At 41.6% G+C, this 26870-nt stretch overlaps 1 protein-coding gene across 1 annotated transcript; it reads right to left on the reverse strand.

Annotated features, from left to right (window-relative positions):
* Positions 1–13247: 13247 nt before the first annotated feature.
* ZBTB24 (zinc finger and BTB domain containing 24) lies at positions 13248–24889 on the reverse strand. The gene is made up of 7 exons (XM_065401414.1): positions 24835–24889; positions 21059–22055; positions 20420–20587; positions 20128–20211; positions 19492–19575; positions 17019–17100; positions 13248–14052 (listed from the first exon to the last, which is right to left on the reverse strand). Exons 2-7 carry the CDS (start codon positions 22026–22028, stop codon positions 13248–13250), a joined length of 2193 nt encoding a protein of 730 aa, XP_065257486.1. The 5' UTR covers positions 22029–22055; positions 24835–24889.
* Between the last annotated feature and the right edge of the window lie 1981 nt (positions 24890–26870).

A 26870-nucleotide genomic window follows, 5' to 3' on the forward strand; every position in this document is an offset into this window, starting at 1 on the left:
CACTGACCTGGAAAGGGTTAATGTGACCTATCAAATTTCTTAGCCCCTTAGAACCACACCAGAGGGGAGACAGGCCTGAGAGGCAAGCACTGACTGAGGATTGAGCCCAGCTGGGCAGGAGCAGGCAGGGCTGGCATAAGACCAGCAAGCAAGGGTAGAAGGAGACTACAGCATGGAAGTCTGCAGTCAGTCTCTGGACTTAGAGCAGGAAAAGGTGGAAAGCCAGGAAGAAAGCAGTCCTGGGATCCTGCTCCTGAAGGGTTTATGTAGAGGGGTGGTGGAGAAAGAAGCTTGATAGAGGTGAACTAGAAGGCAGTCTAGGGAAAAAGCAGTAGGGTAGAGCAAACCTTGGCTGCTGATTGAATGGTCCCTATGCTGGAATGCAGGCCTGGGTTCCCTTACCAGCCACTGAGGAAATGGCATACCCTTGAATTGGGGCACTGCTGGGAACAATAGGACAGTCCAGTAAGACTTTGATGGGAATGTTGGAAGGATTCATTAGCTAATATTTATACTAGATATTGAAGCTGTAAAGTTCTGTTTGAGACCTTGTCTGCACTACATATGATTTGCCAGTATAGCGATACCAGCAGAGCCTCCTAGTGTAGATGGAGATGGTGCATATGCCAACAGAATGCATTTTTCTCCTCCCCAAATAACACTTGCTATGCCAGCAGAAGTACTATGGGAGCATAGCTGCCTTGCTTTTGCTGGCATAGCTCTGTTAGCTCGGGGGTGTATTTGTATGTTTGTTTTTGTTTTTAAAATATCCCTGCCTGACATCACTATGCTGATAATACTCTGGCCAGGTCTACACTACGAAGTTTTAAGTATTTTTTATTTGCTTGAATAAAATGGTATTTTCTGAGGATGCTGCTTCTGACTTTTAATTCTGTAGTAAAACAATATTATAAGTTTAATATTAGTCACGTTATATATTAAAGTTATTGGAGCTACAATAAAATTAAAAAGGATCAAACCCAAACTGAGCTACCTTTTAATCAACCATTTGCTTCTGTAACTCAGCTCTCTTAAATGTACATTCATGCATGTGTCTTAACCGTAATGCATGTCTCTCTGACTAGTACATCCAAATAGCATTACATTTTCAAACAGTACATAGCTATGTGATATAATAAAACCTCAGGCTGGCCAGATTGATAATTATAAACTGTAACTCCTGACAGAAGATTCAAAGTTAGAAAGCAGAAAGAGAATTCACAAATTATAAAAGGACTGCCAAATAATGAATCCTCAATTTTCTCAGATCACTGTCAGGGACTGGGCACAGTGACTAAGCTGGTATTGTGTGCTGATATTCTCCTAATTGCAATAATCAGGGTCATATGTCCATGCTGATGTTGTTAGTTTCAAAGGCTGCCACAAGGTCTAGTTCACAGATTCATATATAAGGTCAGAAGGGACCACTGTGATCATCTAGTAGTCTGATCTCCTGTATAGCAGAGGCTGTTGAACTTCCCTCAATTAATTCCAGTTGGAACTACAACATATCTTTCAGAAAAACATCCAATCTTGATTTAAAGATTTCCAGTGATGGAGAATCTACCACAATCCTTGTTAAGTTTTCCAATGGTAAATTATCCCCATTATTAAAAACTTGTGCCTCATTTCTAGTCTGAATTTGTCTAGCTCAGGGGTGGACAAACCATGGCCTGCGTCCAGCCCGTCAGAGCTTTTAATCCGGCCCTTGAGCTCCATTGCCCTGCTCCGGCCGGGGAGTGGGGTTGGTGGCTTGCCCCGCTCCAGCAAGCCCCCTCACCCCAGCAGGTGCCGCGCAGGCGGAGCGGGGCAAGCCCCCCGACCCCACTCCCTGTCCGAAGCAGGGCAATGGAGCTCGAGGGCCGGATTAAAAGTTTATTTAATATCTCTTCTTCAGAGTTAAATTGATTAACAACAACATTGCTTAATTATGGTTTACTTTGAAGCTAAAATAGTTTGATTATATTTTGGTTATTGCCATGGTCAAATGGAGAAACACTGATGATACAACAAAGCTAATTACAAATCAAAGAAGTCACCAATAAACATGAAAACTACCGAATTTTTATGTAGTGCGGTACCCTGAAGTTTTAGCTAACATACAATTTGTGTTCAGACAGGAGCAAAATTGTGTGGTAAAATCAATAAACAGCTCAGTAATGTAATTTTCTAACAGTGCATTGTTCAACAGCATCATTTTATTTTGAAACAAACTTGTGTTGTCCCTGTTTGAACATGAATTGTTAATTTCATGAGCATTCCTGGCCTGCCATACAATTTCCATACCCAGGTGTGGCCCTCAGGCCAAAAAGTTTGCCCACCCCTGGTCTAGCTTCACCTTCAAGCCATTAGATTTGTTCTATCTTTATCTGTTAGATTGAAGATCCCTCCTATCAAATTTCTGTTTCCCATACTTATATATTGTGAATAAAATACCCCTTAACCTTCTCTTAGTTAAGCTAAACAGATTGACATGCATCTTTTACTATAATACATGTTTGCCAATCGTTTAGTCATTCTCATGGCTCTTCTACAAACCCTCTCCAACTTATCAATATTCTTCTTGAATTGTGGGCATCAGTGCTGGGGGGAATTCTGTGCCAAATAATTAAAAATTCTGTACACAATATTTTCAAATTCTGAAAAATTCTGCATATTTTATTTGCCAAAATAACACAATATCACCACACCAGTTTCAATTATTTGTCATTTATTTCAAAATACCCATCAGCAAGTATGTCTAACAATAGAGACAACAAAGAAGATTCAGAAAATGTTTTTTGACAAATAGATTTCTCACTAAGCATATTAATACAGAATTCTGAGTAATGATTAATTTAAACTTTAATACAGAACCATATTTCCCACACCCCTCAGAAGCAATGCAAAGGTTTGGGAGAGTCAGGGGTAATGGAGGAGCTGAGGGAGAGGAAAGTAATTGCTGGGAAGGAGTCTGGGTGTGAACTTGGAGGGTGGTTGGTTATGAGTGGGAAAAGTATGGAACAGGTTTTTTTTTTTCCCTTGCCTGGGGAGGGACTGTTAGGGAGCTTCCCCCATGCAGTCCCTGGCTGACCCCTAGCCTCTCCCATTCAGTCAGGCACCTCTGCCCCTGTCCCCGCACCCCCATGTGTCCTTGCACCCTGTCCACATATCCCTCCACCCCCTCTCCCCCATCCCCATGTGTCCCTCCACCACCCTCAGACACCCCCATTCCTGTGTCCCTGCAGCCCCTCCCCCTCTGCCACTCCCATCCCCCTGTAGCTCGGCACCCCCCCCCCGCCCATGTGGCCCTGCACCTCCACTTCCATTCAGCTCCTGCCCCAATCTGTCCTCCCCCAGTAGCCCTTATGAGCCCTGTCTGACCCTTCAGCAGCCCCACACTATCTGTCTCCCCATAGCCCATCTCCTGACCTGGCCCAAAAAGTGTTGTGAAGAAGGCAGGCTCCTTCTCTTCCCTAGGTGGCTGGAAGCAGCTGCTCTGTTCTAGCACCACAGCACCATCTGGTGGGCAAAAGGCAGAACTACAGCAACGTTCCCGCAGAAGCTTTTTTCTGTGCAAAAATAAACAAATAAATAAATAAATAATAAATTAGTGGAGATATCCCATCTCCTAGAACTGGAAGGGACCTTGAAAGGTCATCGAGTCCAGCCCCCTGCCTTCACTAGCAGGACCAAGTACTGATTTTGCCCCAGATCCCTAAGTGGCCCCCTCAAGGATTGAACTCACAACCCTGGGTTTAGCAGGCCAATGCTCAAACCACTGAGCTATCCCTCCCCCCGATGCAAGGTTTATTAATTATGCACACATGCAGTGGCGCAGAATTCCCCCAGGAGTAACCAGAGCTGGACACAGTATTGGTGGCAGCTGCACCAATGCCAAATACAGAGGTAAAATAACCTCCTTACTCAACATTCCCTTCTTTGTACATCCAAAGATTATATTATCCCTCCTGGCCCCAGCCTTGCATTCAGTTAATTATTCACCATGGCCCCCCAAGTGCTTTTCAGAGACACTGCTTCCCAAGATAGTCCCCCATCTTGTTAGTAGGGCCCTACCTTCTTTGTTCCTAGATGTATACAATTACATTTAGCTGTATTAAAATGTATATTTGCTTGTGCCATTTACCAAGCAATCCTGATCCCTCTATATTAGTGATCTGTCCTCTTCATTATTTACCACTCCACCAATCTCTGTCATCTGCAAACTTGCAGTAATTATTTTTTCCCCCCAGATCATTGATGAAAATGTTAAATAGCATAGAGCCAAGAACCAAACTCTGTAGGATCTCACTAGAAACACACCTGCACAGTGATGATTCCCCATTTACAATTATAGTGAGACCTATCATTTAGCAAGTTTTTAATCCATTTAACATGTGCCATGTTGATTTTATATCAGTCTAGTTTCTTAATCAAAATGTTGTGCAGTAGCAAGTCAAATTCCTTAAAGAAATCCAAGTAAAGCACATTGACATTACCTTTAGCAAATTTGTAATCTCATACAAAAAGTTGGGTTGACAAGATCTATGTTCCACAAAGCCACATTGATTGGTGCGGGGAAGGGCATGTTAACTTGAAATTGTTTGATATGAAATGTTATAGGATAACTGTTAAGAGAAATTGTGTGACGAGGTATGTTGTGCGATGAATACCAAAAACAACATGCCACTAGGCATGGAGACACAAAGGCTTGGACACCTAGATGGAAGCTCCATCGAGACTGCTCATTTGGAACTCTGGGGCATCTGAAGTTGAAGTATCCTCAGGCTGGCTTCTGAGGAGAAGAGCAGCAGGATCAGAGAGGCAGTCGAGGAATTAGGAAGGGAAGCATTGCTGGGCTTTTATAAGAAAACACTTTCCTTAGTGGAGTAAGAAGGAGAAGGGTTATTGAACGCAACTGTTTAATCTGGTTAAATAAAAGTTTAGTTGTTTTTCAAACCCAGAAGACAGTGGGTTCTGAAGAGAGATGCAGGACCTTTGAAATAAAGTTAAGAAAAGCAGTCAGGATCACTGGATATTTATAGGCAAGCATCCTGAGAGGAAGATTAGAGGGCATAAAAAGCTGCATGAGCAACTCAGACACTGGTGTTGAACAAGATGTACCACTCGAAGGAAAGGCAGGTAGTGATAATTGGTATTGATTATATTACCTTTGTTTAATTTGTTATTAAGTTCCATATCACCATTCCATTATTTTGCCAAGGGTCAATGTTGGGTTGACAGGCCTATACTTACCTGCATCAACTCCCATTTACACTTTTTAAATATTGGCACAGCTTTAGTTTTCTTCCAGGCCTCTAGAACTTCCCCAATGTTCCAAAAGTTGTTGAAAATCAGTATCAATGGTCCATGTTGATCATGAAGTTTGTTGCCTTGACTGAAGACCCTGGCAGCTGTGGAGAGGATTGCTTGAGTGGAAGATTATGGCCATTTTTCTCAGAAGTGGACCTACACCAAAAGTTGCACACTGAAGGTGTGATGTTAAATCAATATGGTTAAGTGGGTAGATATTTATGTTTGTTTAAACCTAGATTACAGCAGTTTAGTTTTGCACCTGTAAACTGTCGCTTTTTATAAGTCAAGCAAAAAGTTAATTTTTGGTTCCTGTCTTCACTTAGTTTTTCACTGCATGTTGTTAAGTTTTAGTATGACAACATGGCTTCCCATTATGTGGTGGAACACAAGTCTTGTCTTCACTAGGAAAAAGGTGCATCTTTAACATGTTAAACTTGTTAAATCCCACGATATACAAGGCAGTTGTAGTTTTAACATGTTGAGGTTAGTAGGGTAAGCCTAGGTTTTATCTTGTATGTAGTATGTATACTAGGATTTTAACACATTTAAAAATATACCTTTTTTCCTCATGTACACGGCCAACGTCCCTACAGCGTGTGGTATGTTGAATCTAAGTGGCAAGACTACTTTGTTTCTGAGATATACTGGAAGTTTTGTGGCAGCTCCAGGTAAGTTCTAAAATAGAAGTAAAACAAAATGAGTCAAATATGAAAAACAATCCATATTCACCTAGACCAGTGGTTCTCAAACATCTTTCCAAATGTTGTTTGTACCGTTGGCTAACTATTGTAAAGCGCTTTGCATAAAAGTGCTATATAAACAAACCTTAATAATAATGAATTCTTTTTTGTTCTACAAATAAAAGCACACAACTCATATTTTAATATCAGTAGTCTTACTTTTCTAATGTGATGGATGTGTCCTCTCTCCCCCACCACGGCAGCCCCTGAGCTGAGGCTTGGAAGGAGTGTGTGTGGGGGTCTCCCTCTCTCCCCCACCACAGCAGCCACAGAGTTGGGCTGGGAAGGAGGGCCGTTTCTCCCTGGCAGCTGCAGCCTTGGAGCTGGGGAAGTCACCTCTTTCTCTGGCTGCCGCAGCCCTGCACCCTCCCACCCCCTCTTCTCACCCCACTGCCCTCCTCCCCCCCCAAGGCCACCACCTCACCTTACATGTGCATCTTCTCCAGGGTCCAGGCACCTAATTAGTGGAGCCACGCAGGTAGATGGCCCTTCATTCTCTTGTGTGCAGCTGCCAAGGCACGCACCTTAGAGGGAACTATCTGCAGACCACCTGAACGGAGTGGTCTGTGGATCACAGTTTGAGAACATCTGACCTAGACCTATACATTTTCAATGTTCCACAGAGTAATACATAACTATGCTATGGAGATTGAAGGCAAATAGGCCATTTAAAAATATACATTTATAATTTTTCCCAAATACAACAAAATACCAGATTCATAATACTACACAAAAGTAAATGAAGACTGTTAGGATAAAGGAAGGGGAAGTAACATATCTATCTTCAGGGTCTGTGTTAATCCTAGATCTCTAAAAATTCAGCCCAAATTGCTTTGAATTTTTTGGGCATTCCCTTTCCGCAGCATACCAATTATCTTTTTTTTTTTTTTTTTTTTTTAAAGGAGATATCCTATCTCCTAGAACTGGAAGGGACCTTGAAAGGTCATCGAGTCCAGCCCCCTGCCTTCACTAGCAGGACCAAGTACTGATTTTGCCCCAATCCCTAAGTGGCCCCCTCAAGGATTGAACTCACAACCCTAGGTTTAGCAGGCCAATGCTCAAACCACTGAGCTATCCCTCCCCCACATTATTTGTTAGGTTAGCCATATAACAGCCACAGATCAATATTTGGTGGGAATCGACATTTCCATTTCTGCAGGATTCACTTTTATTGACCAAAGCTGCACATTGGAACCACGCTGCCTTGTTACCAGGTAACATCCTGGTATCCGGAATATATTCAAGAATGAAACTTAAGGAGGGATCCAATTTAGCATTCAATAGCATATTAAAAACTAAATTTACACACATATTTGCTAATTGTGCTTCTGTTTAGGATTACACAAGTCTCCCTTTTGTATGTCAACGAACTGATGCATCTTTCTAAAAACTTAATCTAACAAACTTGTCTTCAGCCAAGCGAGGCTAAAGCTTGGTGGATATGGCTGATGCTCCGGCCTATCCTCATTTAAGCTTAAGTGTTGCAATATAGTTAATTTAGTATATAAAATCGTGCAATGCTTCAACTTTGCAGTCTAACTTTTTCAATTCAGTATTATTTTAGAAACAGATCCAGTTTTTTTTTTAAACCATCTCTACCTTTTACTGGAGATTTCTAAGGTGTTGAAGGTCTTCCTGTAATTTCAAGATAGATAACTGCATTACAGGAAGTAAAAAATAGCTACTCACCTTCTTCGTAACTGTTGTTCTTCAAGATGTGTTGTTCATGTTCATTCCAATCAAGTGACCCGCACACTTCTTGTTTGAAGTGCCTTGACAAGAGTCACCAAAAGGACAAGTGCCGCATTTGTAAGGGGTTTCGGCTGAGGACCCTTAAGGATTGTGAGCAGAGACTTGGAATTTTCCTCATGGAAGCAGCCCTCCATCCCCAGGTCGGCAGAGCCCATGCCGAGCGCCTCCTTCTGTGTGTGCAGCACACCGGTGCAAATGGTGTGCGAGCTGGCACCAAGAAAATAGGCTAAGGACTCCTGGCACTGACACGGCGCCGAACACAAGACTTCTGGCAGGCACCAATCTTTGTCCCCAGTGCCCCAGGAAAAAAAAAAAGAGGCAGGAGAGGAGGTGCTCTTCCCCCTCCTAAGTCTAAGGAGCCAGAAGCAGAGAGGGCTCAGCCCAGCCAGTCTACTTCGGGCCCAATGCCTCCCAGGGGCTTGTTGACTACTGCCCTGCAAGAAGTCCAGTTGAGTCCGGTCCACTACCGTTCTCCGGACCATTGTGACCAGGACATTCAACTCCCCTCGACTCCAGAGACTTTTGAGGTGGCGCAGGACCTTATTCACCTGATGGCACCACCTTCTCCAAGGAGGGACGAGGCACCAGTGATAACCCGACCACCTATCCAATCTAGGGGCAAGCTGGCGATGAGGTCACACCACTCCCCATCCCCGCTGTGCCATTCCCCGGTGCTGGCCGCCCACGTGGGGAGACCGCACTAATACTCAGAGGCCCGGCACCACCCAGTACCGCTCTTCCATGGTCTTCCTTTTCGGAGACCTCGGAGTCTGAGGTGGAGTCCTATCGTTCAGATAGGTCCAGCAGCAGGCGGTCTAGATCTTGGCAACACCGCCAGCCTCTTCCGGCGCTGTGGTCACCTCAATGGCAACCACCAGCTCCGTGGCCCTTTTGGACTCCCTGGGAGTATCATCAAGCCTAGGGTCAGAGCCAGGCATCGAGATCCAGGTCGGCATCAGTCGTGTCAGCATCCTTCGCCCCCTTGCAGCAGCTGGCACCAGAGACGCCACTGATACCTCCGCCTGCTGCTCAGGCCTCAGCTATCACCTCGGCACCAGCGATACAGCAGCCCAACAACATGACCCTCTTGGCGCCGAGGGCAGTGACCAAGGTAATTTTTATCTATACACACACACACGATGTAATTAGTTACAGACATACTGTTCCCCCCCCTTTAAATTAAAAGAATAAAAAAAACACAGAAAAAGGGTAACAAATTAACCAAACAAGCGTAACCATTATCATCTGTGCATTACCAAAGTATGACAATTCTAGATTGTTACTATAATGGCACTCTTATAAACAAGACTTTTTTTATTATTATTTTTATAAATACTCACTCCCTCTATGTTACAAGCAAAAGATAGAATCTGGTTTTATATAGCATTTTTCAAACTCACATAATTTTGCAAATTACATACAGTACAATCCATTTCAGCACTTTGCCAAATAGCAATGTTAAATCAGGATGACTGACAGGAAAAAAATTCAGCTCAATACATTTCAATGATCCATTTCCAGAATGGAGAATGGCACACCTGGCATTCGTTGTCTTGCAGGCCTATTCATAGTAAGGTATAGGTCTGAATTGTTTATTGGAATAAAAATCTATCTATGCAAAAAAATATTTCCCTTGGCAACCTGCTTCTTTGTGGATACTGAAGAAATTGTGCTGTACAGTACTTATTTTTAAAAGAATGAAAAGTAGAGAGAAGGTAGATCAGATGTTTATAATGCAAGAACAAGAAGACAGTCAATGAAATTGACAGGCAACAAATTTCAACTGAAATACTTTTTCAGACAACAAAATTAGCCCGTGGAACTCAATGTCATAGGATATCCCTGAAGTCAAGAACTTAGTGGGATTCAAGAACAAACTGGTCATTTATATAGGTAACAAGAACATCCAGAATTACAAAAGGAAGAATAAGTAAACAAGCATACCAGAGTTTTAAAAGCAAACCTCTACATAATGGAGGTTAGGATGAAACTTTCATTAATGGGATGGTTATCCCATTCTTGTACCCAATCCTATGAAGCAACTGGTACTACCCACTGAAACAGGATGCTGCATTAGAGGGCCTTCTGTTCTGATCTGGTAATTTCTGTGTTCCTAAATGGAACTATACACACAGACCCCCACCCCCACGAATAGTATATTCTTGAAACCTTTTTGTTTTGACCATGATATTAAAGAGATTCTCCTGTGCCACTGTTGCATGGACGGTAGTGGCAAATTAGTAGAAAATACACATTGAACAGTGAAAGCTCCATTTTATATTTAATTTTTACCTGGAGAGTTTTCCAAGATGAAGAGAAGAATTTTTTTAAAAAACTTGAAATTTGAAGGACAATCTCTACCAGTACAAGTATTACTATTTACATAGCATCCAAGTGTGCTAGATATTTTACAAATTGAGTAAAAGCAACAGGCATCTTCTACTGCCAGCTGTGTTTGAACTGTATAGGACTGATTCTTGGTGAAAGGCTTGAACCTGCAATCTCATGTAAGGACATTTAAAAAAATATATAAAATCTGACTGTGTCCCTTTAACGAGGCAAAGTTGTGAAAATAATGACAAAACAAAAGCTTAAGTTAGAGTGGTTTTGCAGAGACCCGAATCTCAAAACGGAATTCTAATCTTCTATGCACTAGTGTGGTATCTATGCATATTGCATTTACCTTAATTATGGGAATATTATCCTGACAACATCCCAAAACCAAAAACTCATCTTAACATGGCAAGTCTATCTCACTATTTACCAAGACTGAACAATATATAAGGTAGTTAAGTCATATAAAAAAAAAGTATTAGTTTGACAGCAGAAATATTTGGAGAAATTTGTTTTTTAACCACTCTACCTGATGCATTAACCAGGTACAACCAGGGAGTCACTCTGAAGTGAGAGCTGAAGCTAAAGGGGCTTTTTCCAGGTCCAAGAGTCAAATGCATTAGGCATTATTTTCAAAAAGATTCAGGCGTACACGCAGTAAGTTGTACTAATTTCTTTCCAGGGTGGAAATTACTATTAAAAAATTAGTGGTAAAGAGAAAGGTAGAATTAAAGGAAATGAGCAAAACATGGATTCCCATCCTCAGGAACTAGCAGAAAATAAGGACTGACAGCAATTTTTTTAAAGCAACAGACAAAGCAAAATTAAAGAGAATCATTGTCCTGCTATCCACAGATGGTGGTCTTTTCATAGCCTGCTCAGTTCTTAGTTTTACAAATTACTGAAATGTATGCAATAAAAATGAAACCCTCTTCTTGTGCGGGCAATATCTAGTAACCACTACCATAAGTTTGTACTATCATGAGTGACTTTTTAGCCACCAATTGAAAGATTAAAAGTTCAATATATATGCTCTTTCTTGAACTTGAACCACCAGCATTTTTTCATTATACAATCTTCTAGAATTTAATCTCAGAAAACTGTGATCAGTTTGCTCTGCAAAACATTTAGGAATTTACATAATAATAAGCATGACTCAATCCTGAATAAACCAGAAATGTAGGTTATAAAAGTTGCTAACGCTTCTCTAGGGGAAGCACCATACAATTGTAAAGTGATAACTTGAGACAGCATTTTATATATGCTGCAATATTTAAGACTCAAATTTTATTTTGCAATGGTATAACAAGCAGAACTATTTTACTATGTAAAGATTATTTAAATGTTAAATAATATTTTCCCCAGACAAAACAGATAGTTTAATTTTATTTTTTCTTTAGGTTCTTGCAACATCAAAATCTTTAGCTTCTGGATTACAGTTACATTATATTCGATTTCTCTTTTGTTAATGGCTTTCTACATTACATATATAGACAGTATTTCTCCATTTTGTGAGGGAATTTAGGTAATGAATCAGGTTAATCAACACAATAGTTTTACAGTTGGAGGTTAAATAGCTAAGTCATTTTTAGAATTAAAATTGGTTTCTCCCCTCCCCCATTGTCTCCCCTCCTCACATCAACTTACTTAAAAGTTGGTACAGCTCCGTGGAGAAACGGATATACTTTTTACCCAAATTACAGTAACACATTCCCAGTAGCTAGCTGAAAGCTATCTTGCAGATACAAAGCAAACGCCAAGAAATGAAAATTCATACCAATGGCTTTCTGTCTAGCCAATGGTGCATATAGCCAATTACATAGGAAACTTCCTTTGAAAAAAATCCAATATAAATATTAAGGACAGAAGTTGGTTTTTGTCATGTTTAAAACTAGAAATACAAGATACCTATTTAAATCACATGGCATTTTTAACCTCAGCCTCAACCTTCAAACTGCTGTAGCTGGCCATATGATATTTTATCAGGATTTTTACATACCAGTGCATTAAGTAACAGATCATTAGTAACTGAACCCCAAGCTGTAGAGCCATGCTCTTCCCCAGCTTTTCTTTCTGGGATGTCTTTTCAATACCATTTCAGCACTTCTTCACTAGAAGTCAGGCATTAGTAATGTAAACTGCACACATCTAATCTAGTCAACAAAAAGTTGCACTATTTTAAAAATCTATGAAGAGATGCGCCATTTTGTAGCTCATGTTCTGGAGTGATTTTATTCATTGTTTCAGTCACAACAAAGAACAAATATTACCTTATTAAAAGTAATGTGACATTCTGCTTTCAAAATATAAAAATAATGATTTTAAAATATAAACTGGCTCCTAAACTAAGACTGTCTTGTCAGGAAAAAAACCCCAACCACACACTTTGCACATCTATAGCGCCTTACATTAGAAGATCTTCAAAGTGCTTTGCAAAGGTGGTTAAGCATTATCCCCATTTTTAGATGAGGAAACTAAGGCACTGAGAGGTTAAGTGTCTTGCCCAAGGTCACACAAGTCAGTAGCAGTGCCAAGAATAGCACTCAAGCTTTCCAGTAGTCCATCTAGCCACTACATCTCATTGCCTCTATATTAAGTGCACTGATTTAAACATTTGTTTGGGGAGCAGGAATTGTACAACACAGTAAACAGAAACAGTGAACCAGAGCCAGTCTATGAGTGCATCAATTTCAATCAAAAGCATGAGCAAATTTGGTATTCAATGAATTAAAATGCACTTAAGGGAATGGTCACACTGAAAATTATATATTTACCTAGAGAGAGAAAGCTCATTAAGTATAAGACATGTGGTGTCAATGTTGTGAAAAAAATATTGGTTACCTTGACATTTATAGTTCAGATAATAGTCATTTTGACTCCTGCAGAGAAGCCATGCTTGTTGATCAACAGACATCTAGAGTAATAAAACCCTAAAAATAAATGGATTAAAATAAAGGAAACAAAGCCATCCATCCAGATCACCAAGAAATACAACTTCAAATAGATAATCTGCTGCAGCAAATGAAATGTGATATGCATAGGTCATTGCCTGAATAAACAGCACACTTCAGCCCAGTTCCCTGAAGGCAAACAAGTATTTAAAAGGAAGCAATGCTAACTTGTATTTCAAAAAGCCTGACCTTGAATCTGATGCTCATGAGATGGGTGGTTTATGGACAAAGATTGCAGATGTGATTCAGAAATGTGTACATTTTGGTTCTGTTCTTCACTAATTTGATGGGACTGGACTGCATCTTGGTTAGTATGAGACTGACGACTAGGTTCCTGGGTCAGCTGCATGTGCTGAGCTCCTGCTGCTAGATGAAGTTCTTCAGTTTGCCCCTGATGGGCATGAAGATGTGCTAGTGCTTCCTTTGAAACAGTGATGACATGCATTTGTTCAGATTGTGTAGTCTCTATTTGGTTCTCCATCATATTGATACTTTGGATTTGTTCTACTTGTTCCTGCTGGGCTGCAAGAAGCAAGTTCTGCAGCTGTTGGGGTGGTTGAGTGAGTAGCGTAAGATTAGCAGCCTGGCCTGTTGTCATATTTTGGGAGTTCTCAGCAGTAACAATACTAATACCTTGATTATGACCAGGTATAAAATTTATGTTATGTACTGAATCTGTGACAAGCAACTGAATCTCTTGTCCTCCAGACGTGGACAGTTGATACTGCTGCAGCTGAAGAATGTTTCTGACCTCCTCTGAGCTATTACTGCTGCTAGGAGCACTGCTTGATTCTTGCAATTGTTTTTCTTTGCTGTGAATTTTCAAATGAGACTTCAAATTGTCCAAGCGTGCAAACTGCAAATTACACTCGGGGCAGGAGAAAGGCTTTTTGCCGGTGTGTAAGATACAGTGTCTCCTCTTTGCACTGGAATCCGAGAAACATTTTCCACATATACCACAAGAATATGGCTTTTCTCCTCTGTAAGAGAATATTTTACTTAATCAGAAATACTAATTCTGAGACTACTGCTTTCTGCAAGGTATTACCTGGCATAGGACTCATAATAAATACAATACCACCACCACTAATAATAAATAATAATAATCTCTGCTATACTATTGTAGTGCTTACAGGCCGTCATGTAAGAAAAATATTCAGTGCTACATTTTCTAGATTTTTACTTTTAAGAATTGCACAATACTGTGATAAAGTTTCCCCTAATTTGTTCACATTCAAGAGTTAACAGGACTGCCTTCATACAGAAATATTGAGGTTTTCAGTTTTATGAAGCCCTGGTTTGACAAAATGGGAAGGGGGTGGGGACATAAAAACTGGAGTGATAAGAGAATTCATCTATTTTATATCTTTACTAGCATCTATCATTAAGGATTAATTTTAATTTGCATTTATTTTGTCCCTTCAACGTATAAACAGGGTTTGACAGTTCCTCTTTTTTTTTTTAAACAGAGGAAAGCTGATCGTAAGATATTTCTGCAAAAATCAGTCTAAAATTTAAGACAGTTTATCACCCCAAGTCTACCTACAATAAACCTTCCCCCAGCTCTCTGCCTAATTTTCTCCACAATTTATTGCATTTTTTGCTTTAAAGTGTTAAGCAGAATTCTATGTAAACAATGCACATTTTAACACACATTTGAAAATACTGTAAAGAACATGAAATATTTACACTTCCATATTGGAAATAAATTGGTCAGACTGCACACAGTAAATCCTAAAAATTTCTCTTTTGAGGTTTTTATGCCAAAACAAGCACTAATATCTGAACACCATAAGATTACAACAAGGCATTATAATCTATATCAAACACTTAAGGCCAAATATAATAGTTTACATTTTACAGAAACTGGTATTATGTTCAAAAACTCTGCTATAGACTTGCTACAGGGATTAATTTAAGGAAACTCAACAGAAGCCATGCAGGAAAATGATCAACAGTTATGATTGTAGTAACTTGCTTCTGCTCTCATAGAGAAGCCTATAAATTTTTTGGTATCACTATTTGTCTAGTGCTGACAGTGTACTCAATGCTATAAAATACACAAAAATAAAGACAGCCCCTGCCCTATATTATATGGAATCTCTTCAAGCTTTCCAAAGGAATTTGACAAACTTTAAAGCAAGAACAATGGGAAATAGGTACACTTCATATTTAAACTTTCACACAGCAGTATCTCACAGAATAATTTGGCAGGATCAGATTAAAACATGTTTCCAAGAGAATGGAGGATTAGGACATTGGCAACAGGATACAGAGCTTTATACATCACTGTTTAGAATACAGCTCAAGTCAGTGAAGACCAAAATGCATTACTGCAACTGCTATTTAGTTGCTTATGTGAAATAAATGGGTGATCTCATTTCAGTCCCTGCAGTGTCCACGCTTCACACACACACACACACACACACACACACACACACACACACACACACACCCCCCCTTCAGAAGTGGCACTGAGACCCTTATTGGCTATTTCTGATATCAAGGATTTATGTATAGACTTTTCTATGGAGCTCTTTCTAGCAGTATTTGAACACTTTGAAAACATGAATATAACCTCAAAACACCCTTATGAGGTAATTAAATAGTAGCTTTCTCCCCTTAAAAAAATATTTATTTGTATTGCAGTAACACTAGAATTAAACTGGCATATTTCAGGAGCACTAAAACCCTCTTCCACAAGCAAAATGTTTCTGAACCTTCATAACATTTACACCCAATGCAGTAATCAAATACAAAATTAGAAATTGTGCATCCATCATTTGAACAGTGATGCAAGTTTACTATTGAAATTAATCCAGTGCATTGTGATTTTAAAGTGAAAGAAATATAAAATAAAGCAGATTGATGTCATGATACATGGCATACATTTCAGGTGTAAGGTCTGATACCTCAAATTAACAAGGGATCTGTGATACGCAAGAACACCTGACTTTTAAAACACAGGTGTACCCATTTTGTTTATTTTTTTTTCTCCTCTTTAGCTGAGAGAGAGATCTACAAATACAACAGGAGAAACTGACTATAGTGAAACTGGTTATGCAAAATGTTGTCAAATGTACCAAATAAAACTGAAAAGAATTCCCCCCCCCCCCCCCCCGACCTAATCTCTCAGCTATAGAAATCGTAGGTGTTACTTGTAATACTGTACTAGGAAAGAAATCGCATCCATTCTAAAAAAATGCAACCTAAATTACTGGCTCTAACTTACTTGGGTTTTCTGTAGAACCTAAAAGCTTCCCAGATAAATTAAAACTATATGACAAGGTCACTAGTGTACTTTAGAGACTTTCCTACTCTCCTCTGGTTAAATCATCATCACCACTACCACATCAATTATAGTGGAAATACTCTGTCAGAGAGGAGAGCCTAACAGCATGCCTAGATTAGTTATCATACTACTACCTACTAACACTTCAAAATGTAAAAACCACCATGAAAATATGATATAGGACTCATTCATTGATTAATTTCCTCATTAAAATCTGCAAAATTTTACACTGATTCAAATATGCTGCACAAAAGTGAGTTAATAAATTTTAATAAAAAACAAATACGTGCTATTCACAGCATTTAGTAATCAATCAGTACCCACACATCAAGTAAGTGCAGCTAAGGAGCAATGGTTACTAGTGTCATATAAGCCATATGACAGCTACTTGATTAGAAGTTGCATATCAGAGATTCACTCAATTTAATAAAAATCATGCACTTCTTGGGTAGCGTAAAGATGCTCATCCTGTAATAAGGTAACAACCTGTTAAATAGAGAGATCCAATCATTAGATTACTGTATATTTTTCTAAACAAAAGTTCACTGTTGTAATGATTGTTTTATCTTTGACATTTATATGGCAAGAATTTCAAACCTGTTAAACTTCCTAAATAAATAGCTTTAAAAAACAAACAGCAAAACTATACTGTACCTATGGATTCTGATGTGAGTCTGAAGAGAACTTTTTGCTGTGAATGACTTGCCACAGATTTCACAAGTAAATGGCTTCTCACCTACAAAAAAAGATAGTTTGTTGTACACTCATAAGTTATAATTGCTGTAATAATCAATACCACCACCAGGCTCTCATATAGCTCTTTTCATCAGTACATCTAAAAGCACTTTAAGTATCATTAGCTACATATTACAGATGGGGAAACTGAGGGAAAGCAGTGAACTGACTTGCTCAAGATCACCCAGGTGACCAGTGGCTGAGCCTGGAATAGAACCCATGTCTTCAGAGCTCCCGTGCTCTATCCAATAGGTCAGACTGCCTGCTCATAATTACAGTAAGTTCTAAGAAATCACCATTGTGCACACTAACAAGTGTAAAAGCAAGTTATTCATGCTTGCTAACTCAGGAATAAACAAATTTAAATTCTTATGCTTCTAGTTTGAGAAAGCATGGCTTTCAAAGAGGCTGCATTCCAGCTAGACCAGGGGTGGGCCCGTCCTGCCCAGCCCCCGAGCTCCTGGCCCGGGAGGCTAGCCCCCGGCCTCTCCGCTGCAGTCCCCCCCCCCTCAGCTTGCTCACTCTGCCGCCAGCGCAATGCTCTGGGCGGTGGGGCTTTGAGCTCCTGGGGCAGCACAGCTGCAGAGCCCGGCCTGACCCGGTGCTCTGCGCTACGCAGTGGCGGCAGCTGTAGCGCTGCCAGCCACCAGTGCTCCTGGCAGCACGGTAAGGGGACAGGGAGTGGGGGGGTTAGATAGAGGGCAGGGGAGTTCAGGGTGGTGGTCAGGGGGCGGGGGTGTGGATGTGGATGGTGGTCGGGGGGAAACAGAGGGTTGAATGGTGGCAGGGATCCCGAGGGGCAGTCAGGAAGGAGGGGGGGTTGGATGGGGCTGCAGGGGGCAGGGGTTCCAGGGGCAGTCAGGGGACAGGGAGAAGGGGTGGTTGGATGGGGCAGGGGTCCCGGGGGGGGGGGAGAGAGGGGGGCTGTCAGGATTGAGAGGAGGGGTTGGATGGGGAGGCAGGGGTCTGGGGGCAGTCAGGGGACAGGGAGTGGGTATGTGTGGAAGAGGCTGGGGTCCCAGAGGGGCCGTCAGGGAACGGGGGGGTTGGATGGGGCAGAGTCTGGGGGGGGGCACGACCCCCTCCCCTAACCAGCCCTTGATACAATTTACGGAACCCGATGCGGCCCTCAGGCCAAAAAGTTTGCCTGCCCCTAAGCTAGACCATAACACATCTTGACCATTGTGAAGCAGTGCCAACTCCAGGGAATACAAAGGAACTTCAGTTAACAGGAGTTTCAGTACACAGTAAAATCCCAGTTTACCCAATTACTCTTCTTACATGGAGCTAGCCAGAGGGATTAAATGCAATGATAAAAAGCTGCATAGCAGCAAGACAGTGTCACAAACTGGCAAAGCAAAGAAAGTGAACGGAAAGTAACATAACATTTCTCTGTAGTGTCTAGATCAAGGGAGGGTAAACTACTCCCCGTGGGCCAGATCCATCCCATCAGGGCTTTCAATCCACCCCGCGGCGCAGCGGGGCTAAGGCAGGCTCTCTGCCTGCCTGCCCTGGCCCGGTGCCGCTCCCGGAAGCAGCCAGCACTACGTCCCTGCAGCCCCTGTGGGAGGGGGGGGCAAGGGACTCTGTGCGCTGCCCTCACTTGCAGACTCCACCCCCCGCAGCTCCCATTGGCCAGAACTGCGGCCAATGGAAGCTTCCGGGGTGGTACCCGCAGGAGAGGGCAGCGCACAGCGGAGCCTTCTGCCCCACCCCACCCCCAGGAGCCACTGCCGGACATTTTGGCCACTTCCAGGAATGGCATGGGGCCAAGGCAGGGGCTTATATGCCATGGGGCTAAGGCATGAATTACTTTCTTGGAAGGTTATGCTTAACCATCATGGGAGAGTCAGTCTGCCTCAGCTTGCCCTCCGACTCTCCAAGCAACATACATCCTATGTATTTCAAATTACGTTCCCCTGCTCGAAGTCTAGTTTATTATAACATAATAAAAAATAACACTTGTACTGGTCAACAGGGTTCACAAATAATCCATCCCTCAAGACCTCTGGGAGCAGCCTTCTCTGTTCTTGGGTTGCAGTGAGTAGGTTCCTAACACCACCTGGCTCTCCATCAGCCTGACCCAGTCCTCACCCAGGACTGTACCACTGGAGAGCCTCCCAGCACTTTCTGCAGGTCTCTCTGTGAGAAAAGCAGCCAATCTTATAGTAGACATTGCTTTCAGGCTGCCTTCACATGACCCTCTCTTTTGCACTGGTTACAAATACCTGTGGCCATTCCTAGGGGGCATACCTCCTCATCAGGAGCCAGGACATCACTGCACACTTAATGGATATCTCCCTACCAACCAGGGATGGGGTATGTGAACCCCATCACAGCCAACAAGTTGGTCTTAGCATTCCTTGAAAGAAAAATGGTGTGTAATATATACCTGTATGTGTTCTTAGATGTTTCTTTAACTGAGCTGCATCCATGAATTTGCGATGACACTGGTTACATTCCGGCAATGAATGGCCTTGTCGCAATAATAAAAAAAGTGTCAGTGCATAAGTGATCCCCTGTATTTCTTCAGTGATCTTTGTTAAAGCACTTCCCTGTAAAATAACCACTTTAATATAATATATAAACACAACAACGATTCACCAGTTATTTCTGTTGCTGCACATCACTAGAAATGGCAGCATTATTCTATTCCATTTCCCCAGTTAATTCTATCAGTGAAGAAAGGACGCTGGTTGTTTTAACTCCCGATCCCCATCAGGAATCTACCACTTTCCTTTTGGAGCTTTGTGATTCCTTAGTTCCTCTCCACTTTACATGCCTATTATCCAGTCACCATCTTTCTAAAACAAAATTGGTAGGGACTCCTATTAAAGCTATCAATACCATTCAGCCAGAGGAGTAGCAGAACAACACAAAGCACAGTATTGACAACAGACAGTGGTGGTACTACTTTTACTACTCATCTCTGGTGATCAGATGACAGTCTAACTGATCATGATAGGGGAAGGGGAGGAGGGAGAAAGTCAGGCAGCCCTCCCGTCCTCCCCCACCAGCCTTGTTATACCTGTGTGCACTCGGTAATGACTCTTCAGTTGTCTCTTTTGGCTAAAATACTTCCCACACTGATCACATGTAAAAGCCTTCTGTCCTGTAATAAAAATTAATATTCCTAAAAATACAAATAATTAAATTCCAAAAATTAAGCTAAAACATAACTAACATTTCTGTATAACTTAGCTACCTTACAGCATAAGAGTCTAACACTTGCTTTAAAAAGAAAATACTGAGCAGAAATGTTTGTTTTGAAATGTCTAATACTTAATATAGCTAGATTATATTTGTCTTTGATTACTTACCTGTGTGTAGGCTCATGTGTTCCAAAAGAGAATGTTTTGTTGTTAAAGCCTTACTACAGACAGTACAGGTATATGGTCGCTCTCCAGTATGCATCCGCTCATGAACCTGAAGAGAGTGCTTCTGGGAAAAGCCTTTACCACATTCATTGCATTTAAAAGGGCGTTCTCCTAAAAGTAAAGCACCAAGACTGTAAATAGCAAAGAGTTATTACTAATAAATTTATAAGTAAATATTCTAAGTTGTAATGCATCTTGTTATCAGTACATTATCACAATTAAAAAATGAATTTTCAGTAGACCAGGAGGATTAATACAGACAAAAACCTAAGCTTCCTTACAGCAATCATTCAAAATCAATTATTTTGTAAGTATCATTGCATAGGCACTGCCAATATCCAATTTAATATTTTTTCATTGGAAAAAACTTAACTAGATAGCAGTGTGCAAACTACAAAGATTATAATCTCTGAAGGTGAGAATTAAGTAAAATACTAGAAACAAAATCTTGGTGATCCACCATATATATAGCGTGTGTTTAGCAATACCACAATATAAAGCAACATTTGAATAATTACAATGCAAACCAATTGTAGCAAGTTACCATACCCTAACCCAAAAAAGGTAGTCTTTTATGCCTACCTGTATGACTTCTCTGATGAATAGCTAAAAAGTGATTATATTTAAACACTTTGCCACATTCTTTGCAACAAGCTTCAGAACCTGTGCGTTTTCTTTTTCTATCAGTTCTCTTTGTCAATACTTTTACATCTTCATCACCAACAAGTTTATAATCTTTTAGCTTGATAGACCTCCGTATCCTACGTTTGCTATAACGACTCTGATTGCTCTGTATTCCTTGAGATTTAGGATCATAATTCTCATCCTTCTCAGCTGACAGATCTACAGCAGCTTCTGAACCACAAGCTGGCTCAGTTTCTTCCACTTCTTTCCTTACTGGAACTTGTTCACTGGCAACGGTTTCTTCCGCTGCAACTTTTTTCATAAAATTTTGTTTATTTTGCACCGAGTTGTTCTCTCTTAGCTGCACATCTTCAATAGAAGTTGTCCCAAATTTTTCCTCTTGAACGTTCTTGACTTTTCTTGGTCTTCCTCGTTTTCGCTTTGGTGGATCGCCATTTTTCTTGTCATTTGCAAAGACAACTACTGAAGCACCACTACTAGATGTGAGAGGTAATACATTATTTGGGCTATGGCTGGTCTGATAATCTGCATGTGCCCACACTAAATCATTCACTTTTAGGAGTTGTGCAGTTGCCAAGATTTGTTCCATACTTTTTTCATTGGATTGGAGATAACCTGTGTAGATAAATTCCAGTAGTGCACCAAAAGTGTCTGCAACCATTCCCTCCAACATATAAATTGACTGGCTTATCTCTCCCTCATCTACAAACATCACTGAAAAGTACTCACTACTGGCAGCAAGTAAAGCTTTGTGGGCTCTGAAGTGCACATCCTCTACTATTAAAGTGATATCACAAAGAAAATTCTTTTTCCTTTGTTCCGCAAAATTAGCTAGAATGGTATCTCTGTGAGCCTTGGAATGGATAACAACAAGCTTCTCTGGAGGGTCAGCAGTTGCTTCTGCCATTTTTACTGCAAACAGGAAAAGAGTTACCTATGAGAGTAAAACAGTATTATTGAAAAAAGAAACATATTTAGAGTTTTGCATTACAAAAAACAAAATATTACAACTTATTCCATAACTAAGGAATTTCTGCACCAAAACGGAAGCTTTTGACCTAGTTGTAAAAAGTCAATACTCCTGACATATACTTTTCCCCCTTCAAATAAAACAAAGTTTTTAAATACTTAAGAACAGCTATAAAAATTTTGTGAAATGGAAACTATTTTTGACTATTATTTATTTAGTACCAATGTGCCTCATGCTGTTCAGTACCCAAAATGGCTGCCCCATCTGAAACTAATGTCTTTTGGAACTTAAAAAAAAAAAAAAAAGAGTGAGTGGAAAGAAAAAAAGTTAGTTATTAGCTTTCACTTTCACAAATACCTTAGTTAGGGTTATGATGGGACTTCTGTTAGAACCTAGGATGAAATCCTGGCCCACTGAAATCAATAGCGAAACTCCCATTGACTTCAAGAAGGGCATGCTTTTACCCCTAGTTTCACATGCTCCTAACTTCTGAAAAATTCTCTTTCAAACCTTTCCCTACTTATTCTCAGCCCAGAGGTGGTTGTGAAAGAAACAGCACTAAGTGGTAAAAATGGTGGAAGCTGCCAGAGCATTGCTTATATGGTGGTTCTTACCTATATAAACACCAGTTATGCTAAGCCAGTGATAGCAACCTTCGTGGTTTTTGTTTTTTTGTAAAATTCTATATTGCAGGCATAGCCTAAAAGAATGAAATTAAATGCAAAAATAATAAAGCTACTTTTAGGCAACAAATAAAACAGCATGTTTAAGCAAAAAGTGGTCAGTGAATGCAACAATTGTGTTTTGTACAGTAACAACTTTAAATTGCCCATATATAATATATTAGCTACCTGTGATAGTCATAAAAATAGTTAACTTTCGTATAGGAAATGTAAAATAAGGTTACATGTTTAAACAATTGTCAAGGAATTCAAGTTTATGGTTCTTGTAACAACATTAACTTGCAGAAGCTGCACATGCTTGTAAGTATTTAGGTACTGTATACATTCATAGCAACACAATGGTATCATTACTTTTCTGACTGCAAGATCCTAACAATATTTGTTGGGTTTTTTTAAAAAACAATCTCTAGGGAGGTTATATAAAACAGGAAGGCACACTAATATGGTCTCAGTTGTAGCCATATCGGGCCCAGAATATTAGAGACACAAGGTGGGTGGGATAACATCTTCTATTGGACCAACTTCTGTTGGTGAGCGAGACAAGCTTTTGAGCTACACAGAGCTCTTCTTCAGGCTTGGGAAAGGTACACAGTGTCACAGCTAAATACAAGATCCAACAGCCAGTTTAGCACAAGCAGTTAGCACATATTCTATCTGTTCAATCTTGTATTTAGCTGTGACACCCTGAAAATCTTTCCCAGACACGAAGAAGAGCTCTATGTAACTCAAAAAAATCTCTCTCCCACCAAGAGTAGTTGGTCCAATAAAAGGTATTACCTCACCTACTTTGTCTCTCTAATAGGATCAAATATGAGACAAATTTTGGTCCATGTAGTAGTTGCTGGTGGTCTGCAGAGAGCTGGCTAATTACATGGTGCTAGTTTCTCCTCATTTACAGCTGTTAAGATGTATTAGGACAGCTAAAAATAAACAATAAAAATATCCAGCATTAGGATATTTTAAATATAAACAATGGTTGTAATTGTAACATAGATTTGCATGACTGCCACCTGGGAGAAGTTCCTTTCCAGACTTGTGAATGGGAGAGGATGGTAGTCCACAAGACATTGTCTGTATAAAAATGGGTACAGTGAAAAAAATTTGAGAACATCTGAAGTATAGGATTTACCACGGAGTCAAAAAAGCTACTAGGATCTCTAATTAAATATCGAATAACCAGAAAGGGAGCGAGATGAGCACTGAACAGCACACTGGAGATTAAAGGATCAGAGCTCAATGGCAGGTCCAGACTAGGATAATAGACTTTTGGCATCTGTTTTTGTTTTTTTTAATTGAGGAGGAATTATTCATTTTAACTTTTATATCAAATCTCATCCAAAAGTAAAAAAACCAACATTCTCTGAAACAATGAGCAGTTTATCAAGAGGATCTTGGCTATAAGATTGTCATTGCAGGTATTTGAACAGGGCTCTGGGAACCAGGACTCCAGGGTTTTACTCTCGGCTTCTGGTCCTGATTTACCCTAATTCTGAGCAAATCACGTTTTTCCACACCTCAGTTTCCCCATTTATAGATGGGGGGACACATGCCCCATACGCAGCCTGAAGCTGTAAGTCTCCCCAGGATGTAAAGTGCTATGTTGGACAGTGCAAGCAGGGGCTGTGGTCAGCGTGACGGGGGGCCATGCACACGGGCTGGCTCTAGTGTGTTGGCAACCGCTAAGACTAGGGGCTATCTCAGACTCTGTGGAGAGAAGGGCCCCCCTTCGGGGCGGGGGATGGGGGGGCGGGTCAGGGCGTGGGGAGGAGGATCAGGCTCAGGACACTCCTTGGCAGCGCTCCAGCGAGCCGGCTCCCGCCCATCGCCCCCTTCCAAGCTGCATGGCCAGACCATCCGCCCGGCAGCGAGGGGGTTTCTAGCCCAGCGACACGCCCGGCCGGCCCGGAGCAGCCTCAGGAGTCGGGGAGACCTTCCTGCCCGGGGAGTGAGACAAGTCCCGCACAGGCTCTTGCAGCCCGTCCGGGAGACCTGCGCTGGCCGCTCCCGCAGCCCGGCGAGGGCCGAGGCCGCCTCGGCTTGGCACGGCGGGGCTCACTCACCAGCGGCAGCCGCAGGCAGCGTTCAGGGAGGGTGCGCGCCCGGCCCGGCCACACTCTCCTCCCCCCCTGGGAGGGGGCGCGGACCTGCGTCACGGCGTCGAGTTGCGCGCACGTCCCTCTCGGCCGTTAAAGCAGCAGCAAATCGACGCGGGCCGCGAGAAGACTCCGGACGCCGGCAGCACAGGCCCCACCCCCTCCGCCAACGTGCTTCAGTCGCTCGGCTCCTCCCCTCGCGCGCCGCGGGGGAAGGCGCGGACTTCTCTAGAAAGGGCCCGCCCCACCGCCCGTGGGGGAGGAGGCGGCCCTGCGCGTCCGGTCAGGGGCTGTGGGACCGGAGGCGATGCCACGTCTTGCTGTGCAGTGGGGTAGGCGCCGGCTGGGGGCGTTGCCTGCGTGTGTTCCGGGCCGGCTCACAACTCGGGCAAGGCGCGTCGCCCTTTCCCCCGTAGGCCGGCATCCCACTGACTGACACGTTCCGGCGCGCGCGCGCTCCCTCGTCCTCCAGCCGCCTGGTTTTGGGAGCCGCCTTCCTCGAGCTTGGCCTAGCGTCGGTCTTCGCGCACCTGGGCGTGCGGGTCCCGCTGAGGCAGCCCGGCCCGCAGGTCTCTGCCATGCAGCCTACATGGCTCCTCGCCTTGTAACCATCTCACTCGTGTCACCACTTCCCGACCCGCCGTCAGTGCAACACCGCGGGCCTCCAGCCGCCTTCCGCCAGAGGAGGGGTCGCTCGTTCTCTGCACCCGCTCACCGCCCTGCTAGTCTAGTCCCACAGTTTAGAAAGCTCTTGCCTTATTTAAAACATTTTTTAAAAATCAGCAAATGTGGAAAGAAAATGCTTGAAAGAAACCAGCTAAGACATGAGCTGGGCTTTGAGAACTAACTAGGCTGTTTAAGTATCAGAGGGGTAGCTGTGTTAGTCTGGATCTGTAAAAAGCAACAAAGAGTCCTGGGGTAACTCATAGACTAAGACATATTGGAGCATAAGCTTTCAGGGGTGGCTACTCACTTCGTCAGATACATGTAGTGGAAATTTCCAGAGGCAGGTTATAAATATGCAGGCAAGAATCAGTCTAGATGTCTGTTAGTCTATAAGGTGCCACAGGACTCTTTTAGGCTTTTTGAAAGTCATTTCAAACAGAACGATACGGGCCTGAGAGCAGATAGGTTCTGAGTGTTTTTCTGAGATAAAGATCTTTGAGAACTTTTTTAATATTTTAGTTTTACATTCACATCCTCCTTAAACTGTAAATTGTAAATATGGCTGTACAAACATAAAGAACTAGGTAGAAACAATACAAGGAACAGGCAATAACTACTGTGGTCAGATGTCATGTCACCTGTAGGTACTTATTTCCAAGAGCATTCTGCTTGGGTATGTTTAAAAACACTGGTATCTTGAAACTTCTTGATTTCTGCTATAGACCATTTTTCCTCAAAGGTTTTTTAAACATCCTTTTTCCCCTTGAAATGATTGGTTACATTGTTAATGATCAGAAATAGTGGTAGGTATAAAATCTAGAACAAGTTAATCAATGTAGTCATGTGTCTAACTGCCTCTGACTGTACAATGGTGTGAAAGTAAATTTAAGCTTGTTTCATTGCATGTAATAAAAGTGCATTTAGTGTACTAATAATGCTGACATACTGAGAGACAGGAAAATATCTGAAATGACTATGTGAAAAACAAGATTGTAAAATTCAGTGAAGTGTTTCAGAATATTTAATAATTTTATTTCAGTGCTGATCAAAATATTCCCTACTTTTCATTTCTAAAATATATTGTATATGAATATTAAACTAAATATTTGTTTCTATAGTAAACTACATCAAATCTATGCCAGCCAATCATAACTAAATTCTGCGTATCAGAGTATTTTATCTATTCATAAAAGTATAATGTTCTTTGTTAACAGAATTACTTTTATGGATAAGCCTTTATGACCAGTTGAAGTACAAAATAAGTATATTCACCAAGCTAATCAGAATTCAGTAGTTGAAATAATTGGGCATTTTCATTGATTATTGCACATTCCAAA

This window comes from Emys orbicularis, chromosome 3 (assembly GCF_028017835.1).
Source record: "Emys orbicularis isolate rEmyOrb1 chromosome 3, rEmyOrb1.hap1, whole genome shotgun sequence".
In the NCBI taxonomy this organism is placed as follows: Eukaryota; Metazoa; Chordata; order Testudines; family Emydidae; genus Emys; species Emys orbicularis.

Coding starts and splice junctions, on each gene's coding strand:
- ZBTB24 (XM_065401414.1), bottom strand. CDS start 22,028: ATGGCAGAAGCAACTGCTGACCCTCCAGAGAAGCTTGTTGTTATCCAT. Junction 20,588..21,058: donor TCATCAGAGAAGTCATACAG/GTAGGCATAAAA, acceptor CTTTACTTTTAG/GAGAACGCCCTTTTAAATGC. Junction 19,576..20,127: donor TCATTACCGAGTGCACACAG/GTATAACAAGGC, acceptor TATTGCGACAAG/GCCATTCATTGCCGGAATGT.